Source organism: Acomys russatus, chromosome 13, assembly GCF_903995435.1.
Source record: "Acomys russatus chromosome 13, mAcoRus1.1, whole genome shotgun sequence".
NCBI lineage: Eukaryota > Metazoa > Chordata > Mammalia > Rodentia > Muridae > Acomys > Acomys russatus.
Genome location: NC_067149.1, coordinates 56,277,512 through 56,291,332, shown reverse-complemented (window position 1 = coordinate 56,291,332; position 13,821 = coordinate 56,277,512). Strand labels below are relative to the sequence as shown.

General features: G+C 37.8%; 2 protein-coding genes across 2 annotated transcripts; one reads left to right on the top strand and one right to left on the bottom strand.

The window, feature by feature from the left end:
- The first annotated feature begins 5,927 nt into the window (after window positions 1-5,927).
- LOC127196883 (taste receptor type 2 member 125-like) lies at window positions 5,928-6,860 on the top strand. Its single transcript, XM_051154622.1, has one exon. It carries the CDS (start codon window positions 5,928-5,930, stop codon window positions 6,858-6,860), a length of 933 nt encoding a protein of 310 aa, XP_051010579.1.
- Window positions 6,861-12,622: 5,762 nt separating this feature from the next.
- LOC127196882 (taste receptor type 2 member 109-like) lies at window positions 12,623-13,582 on the bottom strand. Its single transcript, XM_051154621.1, has one exon. It carries the CDS (start codon window positions 13,580-13,582, stop codon window positions 12,623-12,625), a length of 960 nt encoding a protein of 319 aa, XP_051010578.1.
- Between the last annotated feature and the right edge of the window lie 239 nt (window positions 13,583-13,821).

Genomic DNA, 13,821 nt, shown 5'->3' with positions numbered 1-13,821 from the left:
AGGGATTGCATTGAATCTGTAGATTGCTTTTGGTAGGATGGCCATTTTTACTATGTTAATTCTCCCGATCCATGAGCAAGGAAGATCATGCCATCTTCTCAGGTCATCTTCAATCTCTTTCTTCAGAGTTTTGAAATTTCTTTCATACAAGTCCTTCACTTGCTTAGTTAGGGTAACTCCTAGATATTTTATATTGCTTGTGGCTAATGTGAAGGGTGTGGTTTTCCTAATTTCTTCCTCTGCAAGCTTGTCATTTGTGTATAGGAAGGCTACAGACTTTTTTGAGTTAATTTTGTATCCAGCCAATTTGCTGAAGGTGTTTATCAGCTTTAGGAGTTCTCTGGTGGAGTTTTGAGGGTCACTTATGTACACTATCATATCATCTGCAAATAGGGATAATTTGACTTCCTCCTTTCCCATTTGGATATCCTTGATCTCCTTTTGTTGTCTTATTGCTCTGGCTAGAACTTCGAGTACTATATTGAAGAGATATGGAGAGAGTGGGCAGCCTTGCCTTGTTCCTGATTTTAGAGGAATTTCCTTGAGTATCTCACCATTTACTTTGATTTTGGCTATTGGCTTGCTGTATATAGCCTTTATTATGTTGAGGAAAGTGCCTTGTATCCCCGATCTCTCTAAAACTTTAAACATGAATGGGTGTTGAAGTTTATCAAATGCTTTCTCTGCATCCAAGGAGATGATCATGTGGTTTTTTTATTTTCAGTTTGTTTATATGGTGGATTACATTGATGGATTTCCGTATATTAAACCATCCCTGCATGCCTGGAATGAAGCCTACTTGGTCATGATGAATGATATCTTTGATGTGCTCCTGTATTTGTTTTGCAAGTATTTTATTTAGTATTTTTGCATTGATGTTCATAAGAGAAATTGGTCTGAAATTCTCTTTCTTTGTTGAGTCTTTATGAGGTTTAGGTATCAATGAGACTATGGCCTCATAGAATGAATTTGGTAATGTTCCATCCATTTCTATCTTTTGGAGTAGCTTGAAGAGTATCAGTATTAGCTCGCCTTTAAAGGTCTGGTAGAATTCTGCACTGAAACCATCTGGCCCTGGGCTTTTTTTGGTTGGGAGACCATCGATGATTGCTTCTATTTCTGTAGGGGAAATGGGACTATTTAGCTTGTTTATCTGTTCTTCATTCAACTTTGGCAAGTGAAATTGTTCAAGAAAATCTTCCATTTCCCTTAGATTTTCAAATTTTGTGGCGTATATGCCTTCAAAGTAGGATCTTATGATTCTTTGAATTTCTTCAGTGTCTGTTGTTATGTCTCCCTTTTCATTTCTGATTTTGTTGATTTCAATACTGTCTCTCTGCCTTTTAGTTAGTTTGGCTAATGGACTGTCTATCTTGTTGATTTTCTCAAAGAACCAGCTTTTGGTTTTGTTGATTCTTTGGACTGTTTTCTTAGTTTCTAACTTGTTAATTTCAGCCCTGAGTTTGATTATTTCCAGGCATCTACTCCTCTTAGGTGTTTCTGCTTCTTTTTTTTTTCTAGGGCTTCCAGTTGCGTTGTTAAGATGCTTATGTGCGATGTTTCCAATTTCTTTTTAAAGGCACTTAGTGCTATGAATTTTCCTCTTAGCACTGCTTTCAATGTATCCCACAAATTTGGGTATGTTGTTTCTTCATTTTCATTGAATTTCAGAAACTCCTTGATTTCTTTCTTTATTTCTTCCCTGACCCAGGCGTCATTTAGCAGAGAGTTGTTTAGTTTCCACGTACGTGTAGGCTTTTTGTTATTTCTGTTGTTGTTGAATTGCAGCCTAAGAGCATGGTGATCTGATAGGATACAAGGTATTATTTCAATCCTCTTGTATCTATTGAGGCTTGCTTTGTGACCTACGATGTGATCAATTTTGGAGAAGGTTCCATGGGGTGCAGAGAAGAAGGTGTATTCTTTCTTGTTTGTGTGAAAGGTTCTATAGATATCTGTTAGATCCATTTGACCCATGGCATTGGTTAATGATGTTATTTCTCGGCTTAGTTTCTGTTTCAATGACTTATCCTTCAGTGAGAGTGGGGTGTTGAAGTCTCCCACTACTATTGTGTGGGGATCGATGTGTGGTTTAAGCTTTTTTAGGAGATCTTTTACAAATGTGGGTGCCCTTTTATTGGGAGCATAGATGTTCAGAATTGTGATGTCATCTTGGTTGACTTTACCTTTGATGAGTATGAAGTGTCCTTCCTCATCCCTTTTGATTAATTTTGGTTGAAAGTCTATTTTGTTCGATACTAAAATGGCTACGCCTGCTTGCTTCTCGTGACCATTTAATTGGAATATTTTTTTCCAACCTTTTACCCTGAGGTAATGCCTTTCATTATGGGTGAGATGTGTTTCTTGGATGCAGAAGAATGTTGGATCTTGTTTATGTACCCATTCAGTTAGTCTGTGTCTTTTTATTGGAGAATTGAGGCCATTGATGTTGAGAGATATTAATGACCAGTGACTGTTAAGAGTCTTAATTTTGATGTTGTTTCCAGTCGAGCGTTTGTGTAGTTGTGTTTTTGCCATGGGATAGTTATCTATTTCCTGGGTAGTTTTGGTTGTAGCTTGACCCTTTGGGATGGAGTTTTCCTTCTAGTACCTTCTGTAAAGCTGGGTTTGTGGATAGGTACTGTTTGAATTTGTTTTTGTCATGGAATATTTTGTTTTCTCCATCAATGGTTATTGATAATTTTGCTGGGTAAAGTAGTCTGGCCTGGCATCTGTGGTCTCTTAGGGTTTGCAGGATCTCTGTCTAGGCCCTTCTGGCTTTTATGGTCTCTGCTGAGAAGTCGGGTGTAATTTTGATAGGTTTACCATTAAATGTTATTTGGCCCTTTTCCCTTGCAGCTTTTAATATTTTTTCTTTGTTCTGCATGTTTTGTGTTTTGATTATTATGTGGCGGGCAGTTTTTCTTTTCTGGTCAATTCTATTTGGTGTTCTGTAGGCCTCTTGTATGTTTATAGGCATCTCTTTCTTTAGATTGGGGAAATTTTCTTCTATGATTTTGTTGAGAATAGTTTCTGGGCCCTGGAGTCTGATGTCTTCTCTTTCTTCAATGCCTATTATCCGCAAATTTCTTCTTTTCATGGTGTCCTTAATTTCTTGGATGTTTTGTGTCAGGAGTTTTCCAGATTTGGCATTTTCTTTAATGGTTGATTCAATATCTGTGATTGTATCTTCTAGCCCGGAGATTCGTTCTTCCATCTCTTGGATTATGTTAGAAAAGCTCACCTCTGTGTTGCTCGCCTTCTTCTCTGAGGTCTCACGTTCTCGTTTTTCTTCTGTCTGTGTGTTTATCATTGAATCCATTTTCATTTTCAGATATTGACCTGATTTTTTGATTTCTTTCATCTGATTTTTTGTATATTCCTGAGTTTCTTCCATTGCCTCTTTATAGGTCTTCAGAGCTTGAACCGTTTTAGTTATTTCTTTCATCTGGTTGTTTGCATTTTCCTGCAATTTTTCCAGTTCCAGTCTATGTGCTTCTTTTATGTCTCTCACCTGTTTGTCTGCGTCTTCCTGCATTTGATTACGAATTTTATTTGTTTCCTCCATTATCATCCTCATTACTAAGGATTTGAGGTCATTTTCTTGTATTTCCGTTGTATTTGAGTTCTCTGGGTTGTTTTCTTTGGGATAGCTGGAAACTGGAGACGCCATGTTGTTTTGGGGTTTTTTGCGTATGCTTTTTCGTTGTCCTTTAGACATCTTGCCGTCTTTGTTTTTGTTGGGTAGCTTCCAGAGTTGAATGGAGGGTGTCTGACGATAGATTCACTTGTTTTCTCACAATTTCCCTAGGCTGGGAGCTCAAAGCTTCACTGGTGTAGATGTTAGGAGGTTAGCCCTGTTGTTCTGGTCTCTCACAGCCAGTGATCCTCAGCCCCCCTCTGCTGTGGATCCTGCAATTGATCTGGGTCTCTGAATGAGCGTTGGGTCAGGCCAAGGTATCCACAGCCTTCTGTGTTCCCTGCCAAGTCCAGCCAGGAGCACTGGGACCGAACCACGGGCTGAACTCAGCTAGATTCTCAGGGCCTTAACCATCTGCCAAGCTCAGCTAGGGATTTTGGGCCCAAAATGCACACAGGGTCCAGCCAGAATTTTTGGGCTGGGACTACGCACCAAGCTCCTCTAGGGCCTTTTGGCCCAAAGTGCGTGCTGTGGTCAGTTATTGACTCAGGGCCCGAACTGACCACCAATCTCAGCCAGGAATTCTGGATTCAAACTGCACACTGTGTCCAAGCAGAGTCTTAGAGCTGGTGCAACCGAGAGCTCTGTCCAGCCTGCACCACAGCAGGAGAACTGCGGCTGCTCTGAGTTAGAGCCAGTGGTGGAACAAGTGCTCCGCCCAGACTGTGTCACCGCAGGGGAGCTGCCGCTGAGCTGAGGTGGTGCCTAGGATGGAACTGAGCACGTCACCAAGCCTGCGCCACAGCAGGAGAACTGCGGCTGCTCTGAGTTAGCGCCAATGGTGGAACCAAGTGCTCTACCCAGACTGTGTCACTGCTGGGGAGCTGCCACTGAGCTGAGTTGGCGCCTAGGGTGGAACTGAGTGCTAGGCCAGGCCTGCGCCACAGCAGGAGAACTGCAGCTGCTCTGAGTTAACGCCTGTGGTGAAACCAAGTGCTCCGCCCAGACTGTGTCACCGCAGGGGAGCTGCCGCTGAGCTGAGGTGCTGCCTAGTGTGGAGCTGTGCGCTCAACTAAGCCTGTGCCACAGCAGGGGAGCTGTGGCCGGAGCTGAGTTAGTGCCTCAGGCAGAATTGCTTGCTGGGCCGGGCCAGTACCCGGGACTCTGGGGCCGAACTGTCTGCCGAGTCCAGTCTGGGTCCAAAGGCTCCACGTGACCCAAATCCTGCCCCGAGTCCCCTCTCCCGCAGCAACTCCCACCAGCCACCACACCCATCGCCTCCACCGGAAGGCTATGAGCTGCAAACCTCAGCCGCCGCTGCTGGTGCTGCTGGTGCTGCTGCCTCTGCCGCTGCTGCTCCGATCAGAGAAAAACCACGCTCCTCCCGTGTGCAGGGGCATGTAGGTCCTCCGCACCCTGGTCCCTCCGAACTGTGGATCACTCCCGCTGCCGTGATGTTCGGACCTCGGTGTTCCTGGCTCAGAAATCTGTGCAATTCCCTGAATTGTTCACTGGAGCCTCCAAACGCGGTCCACACTGCTCGCCGCCATCTTGGATCCTCTTGAAACAATTTCTTACCAGTTACAAGGAAGTTTGAGCTCAAGGCATGATTAATGTTGAATAAAAAATTTCTGTATTAGTGAAGTAATAGAAAATGGAGATTTAGACCCCATATAAGTGTATAATTACAAATGAGTACGTGTAGATATTTTCTGCCATTTACGGTAAAGAAATATTTTTCTTATATATAATGTATTCAAGGAATAATTTTCTACAAAAAGTTATTAGATTATGATAGTTTGTAGAAGAGTTTTGGTGCTATGCTTCTATAGTCTTACATTGAACTGTGTAAAATATCTTATGTATTTAGAAACTCTCCTATACTGAGACTCATGTTACTTTCTACACATCTTAGAATGTTTGGAATAATTATTACCCAAAATTAAAATTGTCAATTAAAACATGTAAAGAAAGAAAGACTAGAAAACCAGTGCAAATCAACATGCCTTTATTTACATTACAGCATTTGAGATTCCAGCTTTTCCTTCACTGTCAGTAGCCATAGACACACAGGATCTGGATGCAACTCAGGGGAACTGTGACAGAAAACAATACTTTCAAAATTACAGCTCAATCACCTACATTGATAAATCTTGATGTTTTTCAGTTTGTTGCTGTTTTGGAAGTTTTCGAAGGATGTTATAAATTTCTAGAAGAGCATCCAAATTGAACACATTAATAAATATTCTTCGGTGACTACAGAAAACAGGACATCCTTTTATGAACAATGAGTATTTTCATAAGTATCATGTATTCAGTTACTATCATTGTGGAATTCATAATTGGGAATTTTGCAAATGGATTCATAGCAGTGGTGAACATCATAGACTGGGTCAAGAGAAGAAAGATCTGTTTAGTGGATAAGATCCTCACTGCACTGGCCATCTCCAGGATAGATCTGCTGTGCTCGACATTCATAATTATACTAATATCTTCACTGTATCCAGATCTAAAACTGGTCATGAGAATTGAAAGAATACAGATTAACACCTGGATCGTTGCAAATCATTTCAGCATCTGGCTTTCCACATGTCTCAGCATCCTTTATTTTCTCAAGATATCCAATTTTCCTAACCCTATTTTTCTCATGCTAAAGTGGAGATTTAAAAAGGTGGTTTCAGTGACATTACTGCTGTCTCTGGTCTTCCTGTTTGTAAATATTTTAGTGATGAACATACATATTGATATCTGGAGTGATGAATCCAAAAGAAACGTCTCTCACAGTTACAGATTAAAGAATTACACACAATTTTATAGATTTGCTTTGTTAATCAACACAACGTTCACACTCATCCCCTTCACTGTCTCCCTGGTGGCTTTTCTCCTGCTCATCTTCTCCCTGTGCAAACACATGAAGAATATGCAGCACAATTACAAAGGCTCCAGAGATCACAGCACAGTGGCCCACATACATGCCCTGCAAATGGTGGTCACTTTCCTCCTCTTCTACACAGCTTTCTTTCTGGCTCTTACCATGCAACTTGGGACTTCTGACTTTCAAGAGAAAAACAAATTGTTTTTTGCCACTATTATTATCAGTTTTCCTTCAATCCATTCATGTGTCCTGATACTAAGAAATAGTAAGCTCAGGCATGCCTCTCTTTTGACACTGTGGTGGCTGAAGTGTAGGTTAAAAGATGTGCAGACTTTGGTTCCCTGATAAAACGATATTTCCAATAATGAAGAAGATTGTTTAGTTAAAAAAAATTCTTGTTTACTAACAATGTCTATTTTCAAGTTTATCTATCCCATGTTACTTTGTTTATTAGTTATGTTTAGTTTCAATGCTCTACTTTGAATCTCAGAAAGTATTTTAGGCTTTTAAGCAGCAGTGAAAATGTTAGATGTGAAAGAAGTTTGGGGGTAATTTGATTAACTGAATTTTGCATTATGATATGTTTGGATCAGATACAAAGAGTGGAATATGATAGTTTAAATAAGAAATTTCCCCCATAGGCTCTGGTAGTTGAACTGGTGGCCTGGGTCAATACAATGTGGGGGATGGGGCGTGGGCTCACTGAAGGGGTACATCACAAGCACAGCTTCACATCTCTTCCAGTTTACTTTCTTTGCTTCATGATTGCAGCAGATTTTATTTATTTATTTTTTTTTAGTTTTCTATTCCCTCTGCCAGCTATCTTGCCTCCTCCATCATTACTCTTTTTCCATAATATGATCATAATGTTTTATTACAGTAAGAATATAGATAATACAAACCCTTGTACAATAAGGCCATTATCACAAATACAAAGTTGCCCTAAATACCATCGTAAATACATATGTTTACATACATATGTGGTGCTATGTTTTATTAATAAGTTCAAAAAGATTTTTTCTGATAATCATAATAATATCAGATCAGGAACAAAGGGACTGGATTGAATGGCTGCTAAAGGAGATTGAGCTAATTTAGCTCTGGGCTTATAATGCCAACTCTCCTCTGTCATGAAGTCATCTGTCAAATTGGCCTCTGTCAGTCCCTTGGCCTTGAAGGAAGTTTATCATAGATGTGTCTATTTCTAAGATCTACAGTTCACAAATGGACACACACAAAATTCAGGTGACAAGATTTTTATACTCCTGCTGGTGTATAGTCTAAGTCATATTTTATTAGGAATACAGGGAAGGCTCTATCATAGATATGTCTATTTCTGAGGTCTACAGTTCACAAATGGACACACACAAAATTTAGTTGACAAGATTCTTATATTCCCTCTGGAATATAGCTCAAGTCATATTTTAAATTTTAATTTTATTAATTTATTCATATTACATCTCAACTATTAGCCCATCCCTTTTATCCTCCCATTCCTCCCTCCCTCCCTTTTCCCCCCTACTCCCCTCCCCTATGTCTGTGACTGAGGGGGACCTCCTCCCCCTATATATGCTCATAGGGTATCGAGTCTCTTCTTGATAACCTATATTTTATTAAGAATACAGGGTAGGCTCTTAAATGTTATTCTTCCCTGAAGATGTTAAAGAGGAATTTATACCCATATTCTTCATTGAATGGCATTGGTAGGTACATTGCACACACATTGACATTTATAGGAATATCGGGCTTCATAGTCTTGGACATGTTTTACGTTTGGTAGGCACATTAATTAGGTATCAAACATTATAGAGAAAAAAGAGAATATTTACTCTATGCACCAAAATTACAGTCTATGCAATCTTTTTCTGTCAGCAACTGTGACTAAGAATGTCTTTTTAGTGTTTTCTGAATTTGTTTGAGTGTGCCCAATATTGAAAGTTGTTACTCTCACTTTCTAGTGGATCCTCATGTCCTGCTGTATGCTGGTGCAGTCATGTGAAAAATAGCATTACTCATGTATGAGAAACCAGATGGATTAAAGGCGTAGACACTTAGGCTTAATGTTGGGGATGCACCTCAGTAGGGAAGCACTTGACTACCACATATAAGGCCACAGTTTTAATCCCCAAGGCTGGGAAATATAAAGGTTCTCATCTTTGGAACTGCTTGTAAGAAATGTTCACTTGCTATTTCAGAGCTTTTGCTTCTCATTAAAATTTATTGAAATGGTACAATGAACAGATGATAACCACATACTTTTTTTCAATGAATGATACAACATTTTGTGAGAGTATGGAAAAGTATAATATAAATTTGACTGAGACATTTAAAAGCATTTGTTTTTCAATATATGCTTGAAGAAAGAATTCTTCAACTCTAATACAATTCAGAATAATATCATACTGTAGATTTAACTACATAAAATACTGAGCATCTCACCAAGCCACACTGGCTAATTATCATATTGGACAAGTAACTATTTGAAATTATTTCATGAACTCATTTAGTTTTATAGGTATTTCAATTCTACAGCATAATAAATATTAAGAATAGACATATAAAAGGGTCTGCAATTGATTGCGTTTGAGTCATCGATGGATAAATAATAGTACAAAATATCAAAGACAACAATTTCAAAGTATTGATTTTAGAAATATTATTTATTTCTTATAAATTTTCATTTCTTATAATTATCCATTAAGCTAAAATTAGATTACACCATGTTCCCTAAAATAAAACAGAAAAATATAGGGTACCTGGAAATGTAAATTATATAGTTCTAATAATCATGAAATTATTTTATAATAGTGGATGATGAAACTATTAATAGATATTCACTAATTCAAATGTAGCAGTCTTATGATTCCAAAGAATTGGCAAAAATAATTTTAAACTGAGCTCAGTATTTAATAAAATATCCTTATTACCACTGGGTGTTTTTTTTTTTTTTTTTTTTTTTTTTTTTTTTTTTTTGAGTCCTAACTTCTTTATTTGTAAATTGGATAATGGAGTAAGCAGATGTCAAGGACCACCATATGGGTGCAGGATTTCAAAGCCAGGTTGTCTGCTAGGGCAGCAACTGTTCCTATTCACTGAGCCATCTTTCTAGCCACAAATTTGATCGTTTTTATTTTTACTTTGATATAATTTTCTCCTAGGTGAGATCCAATTTGGCCGCAACAGAAGAGGCTGCATTTAGTCCTGGTCCTGCCGTGACCTGATATGTTCGTATTTGTGGGAGGGGGGGTGCTTCCATCTGAGGAGAAGAGGAGGGAGAAATGAGGCAGGAAGCAGGAAAGGGAGACCAAGAGTGTGTGTTGGGGGAGGGGAGGAGGGAAAGGAGTCTGAGATCAGGATATAAAGCAAATAAATTAACTAATTAATGAGAAAAAGAAAATAAAATCTTACTGAGAGAGGAGGCTCAGGAGGTCTCAGCCCTAAACATAGAACTACAGGCAGCTAAGGAATGCTAACAGCAGTAGAAATAATCCTCCCCAGGGAAGAGCACACCTGTTCGTTATCCAATAACAAATGGTTAGAACTGAAAACATACATACACACAACATTATACAGGTTGAACAAGTTATACTAAGAAATTACATGTATATAGATACACATATAACAATAAAAAAGGTAATGGGACTTATTCCATAATTCTATGGGTTGAAGAATGTTCTTTAAAAATATTTTATATCTGTATTCTTTTTATTAAATAATTTTTACATAGGCATATATATTATTACACATATATACAATAAACTACCTATAGCAAAAAAGCAGGAAACAATCAGCAATACACACACACACACACACACACACACACACACACACACACACACACACACAGTATTTTGGCTATTTGTATTTGGCAGCCTTAAAGAAAACATCTTTCCTATCTTGGTGAGTCTAAAATTCTGAATGTAAATCAATATCTACCATATTTCATCATTATCAGCTTAAAACATCTTTCTAGACCCAAAAATATCTTAACCCCTAAACAACTAAGTTTAATATCAAAACTAAACTATCTGGTCTTCAACTTCATCAGAGACTTGAGAAGAAATAAAATTGATTACCTGAGTATACAGGGACTGTAGGTTAGCAGCTTCCCAAGTGAGAAGATGACAGAGACAGTTTGCTGCCTAAAAAGTCACCTAAAACTCTCTACAACATTGAAGCATTATTTTCAACCTTCTGGCCCAATATATCTGTCAGATATATTTGTGAGGCGGGAAATATTGAGGACTTGCTTACCCTGTCTTGGGAGAGTTCAGCCATCAACTCTGCCTGCATCCAAGCTTGCCCATTTTTAATCAGAATTCTGTTTGTTGGAGAAATGAGGACATTTTGCCCAGTGGCCTGTTTACCACATTTGAAGCCATCTCCATAAAGAGGTTCTTTGATGCTCATTAACTTCTATGAGGCAGACTGAGTGCTACTAGGAGTTAACCTGTCTCATTGTAAATCTATCTTTGAAATAATAAAAACATTTTGTGTGTCTCTGAGGTTTTTGAAGACCTTATCTAACTGTTTTACCTTATATTTCTACAAACAATATCTATCTGTTACACCTAGGATGTATATTCTTGTGATAAAAATAAACTAGTAATTGATATGAACATGCCTTGATGAACTAACAGTTAACTTGTATAACTTACTTATCCTAGACATTCTGCAATACCACTTTCAAAGTATTGGAAGTAAAACTTGCATTATAATTGAGTTGTATGGGTACAATACCACATATTAGAGTAGAAATATATATAATTTGTATAAGAATAATCTTAAATTTGAGTTCTATACCACTTTATCTAAAATCAAACTTGTCTTGCATCTATGTACAAAATTCTACACCAGTGAATTAAAAATAACCTTGTGAGTAACAATTAAGGCATTAAGTTGTGGAGTAGATTCATTCATCTACTTTTTGTCCTATCATCCCTTAAGTTTTCTATATTCCCTATTCTTTATTTTCAACTCCTACCTATCTCAAATCTGAGAATGGAAGATAAAAGAAAGGAGAGAAATCTCTGAGACCAACCTTGTTTTCTTTCTAAATAGGACCAATAATAATTTATAACCAACTCCCATTGAAAATAAGCATCTATCACTTATTACTGCTGTTTTATAAGTCTATATGATACTCTACATTTTTAAAAATTTATTTATTTGTTTATTCATATTACATCTCAATTGTTATCCCATCCCTTCTATCCTCCTATTCTTCCCTCCTTCTCACTTTCACCCTATTCCCCTCCCCTATGACTGTGACTGAGGGGGACCTCCTCCCCCTGTATACGATCAAAGGGTATAAAGTCTCTACTTGGTAGCCTGTTATCTTCCACTGAGTACCACAAGCCTCCCCATCAAGGGGATGTGGTCAAATATGGGGCACCAGAGTTCATGTGAAAGTCAGACCCCACTCTTCACTCATCTGTAGAGAATGTCCTGTCCATTGGCTAGATCTGGGTAGGGATTCAATGTTTACTGCACGTATTGTCCTTGATTGGTGCCATAGTTTGTGCAAGACCCCTGGGACCAGATCTGCCCATCATAATATTCTACTTATAGGTTTCTAGGACCATCTGGATCCTTCTATTTCCCCATTCTCCCATACTTCTCTCACCTAGAGTCCCAAAAGGATATCCTCACATCTATCCCACTTTCCTGGTATGTGAAGACTTTCATGGGACATGTCCCTTGGGCTAGTGTCTAGTTATAAGTGGATACTCTACATTTCTTTTCTAAAGTTTTATCTATATATTCTATATTATATTTATATGGTTTCTGTAACATATTTTTGTTACAGTTTCTTATGGATACAAAAATATATAATATAATAACTCAGACTATCAGTGGTTAAAAAATTATATAATTTTGATATGTTTTTGTAGATTATAGTCATGTCCTTTTTAGTATATGCATATTAAGAAATAACCTTCTAAACAACTTGCTAAATTATTAATAGTTTTATGTAGTGCTTATTTTAAACAAACCGTAAAATTCATGCAGTCAATGTCAAAGAATATTTAAAATATGAAAAGGGCTAATACAGAAAAAAATTAAGTGTAATTTTATCTAAAATATACAACACAATCTCTACTGTTTTAGAAATATAAAGTTGCCATATAATTACACCTGCATTTCAGCCACAATAGCAGAGAAAGAGACGCCTGTCTCAGTTTCATATCTCCCAGAATCAGGATACATGAATGAAATGAAGGAAAAGCGACATATACAACCTCAAAAAATAAAATGAAAAGACTTTTTTCCAGTAACTCATAATTCCAAAGTTGGACTAACAGACACAGGATAAAAATTGTGAATAGCAGGATAAAGGCGGTCACGGATTGCAAGGCTTTGATGTGGGCTGTGGTGCCAGTATCTCTGCATCCTTGGACATGCTGCTGCATTTTCTTGTGATGTGTCCACAGGGAGAAAATGAGTAGGTGAAAAGCTGACAGGGTCACAGCAAAAGGGACAGACAGGAAGATAGCGTGAAGGCCTAACACATATCTCTTGCACTTGGCATGGTAATGAGAACCAAAGCTGTAGGATATGTTTCTTTCATATTTATCTATACACACATTAATTTCTAAGTTGAACAGTAAAATATTTAAAAACAAGAGGACCAAAGACCCCACCATTGTCACTGAAATTGATTTTTTGAGTCTCCACTTTAAATAAAGGAAAAGAGAGTTAGAAAAATTGGATATCTTGAGAAAATAAAAGAGACTGAGGCATGTAGCAAGCCAGATGCTGAAATGGTTGGCTATAATCCATGCATTATTAAGGCCTTTTATCATACTTGAAGACTTTGTTGAATCTGGATACAGGGAAGAGATTAGTAAACTCGTGAACAATAACCAGAGCAGAAAAATTCTGGAGGTTGCCAAAGCCATGAGGATTTGATTAACTAATGAGATCTTTTTTCTCTTAACCCAGTCTATGGAGTTTACCAGTGCCATGAATCCATTTCCTAAATTTCCAATTATTAATTCCATGATTAAAATGATTAAAAGTATATTCTCAAAGATAACATATATTGTCTTCAAAAACTGTTCCATTTTTTTTACATCAGTTATGAAGATTTGCTAATACCTTAATTTGAAACGCTAACTTTTAAAATGTTGTTTTGAAAATTTTTGAGAATTTCAGATTGACTCTCATAACATACTTACTATTAATTCTGCTACACACATTAACAGAGGTACAAACATGGAGGCTTGCTAATGATGGGGTCTGAAGTTCCTTCCATGAAAATGTGTCTCCTCACAGAGTTCAAGCAGGTCAGATCAGAATGGCT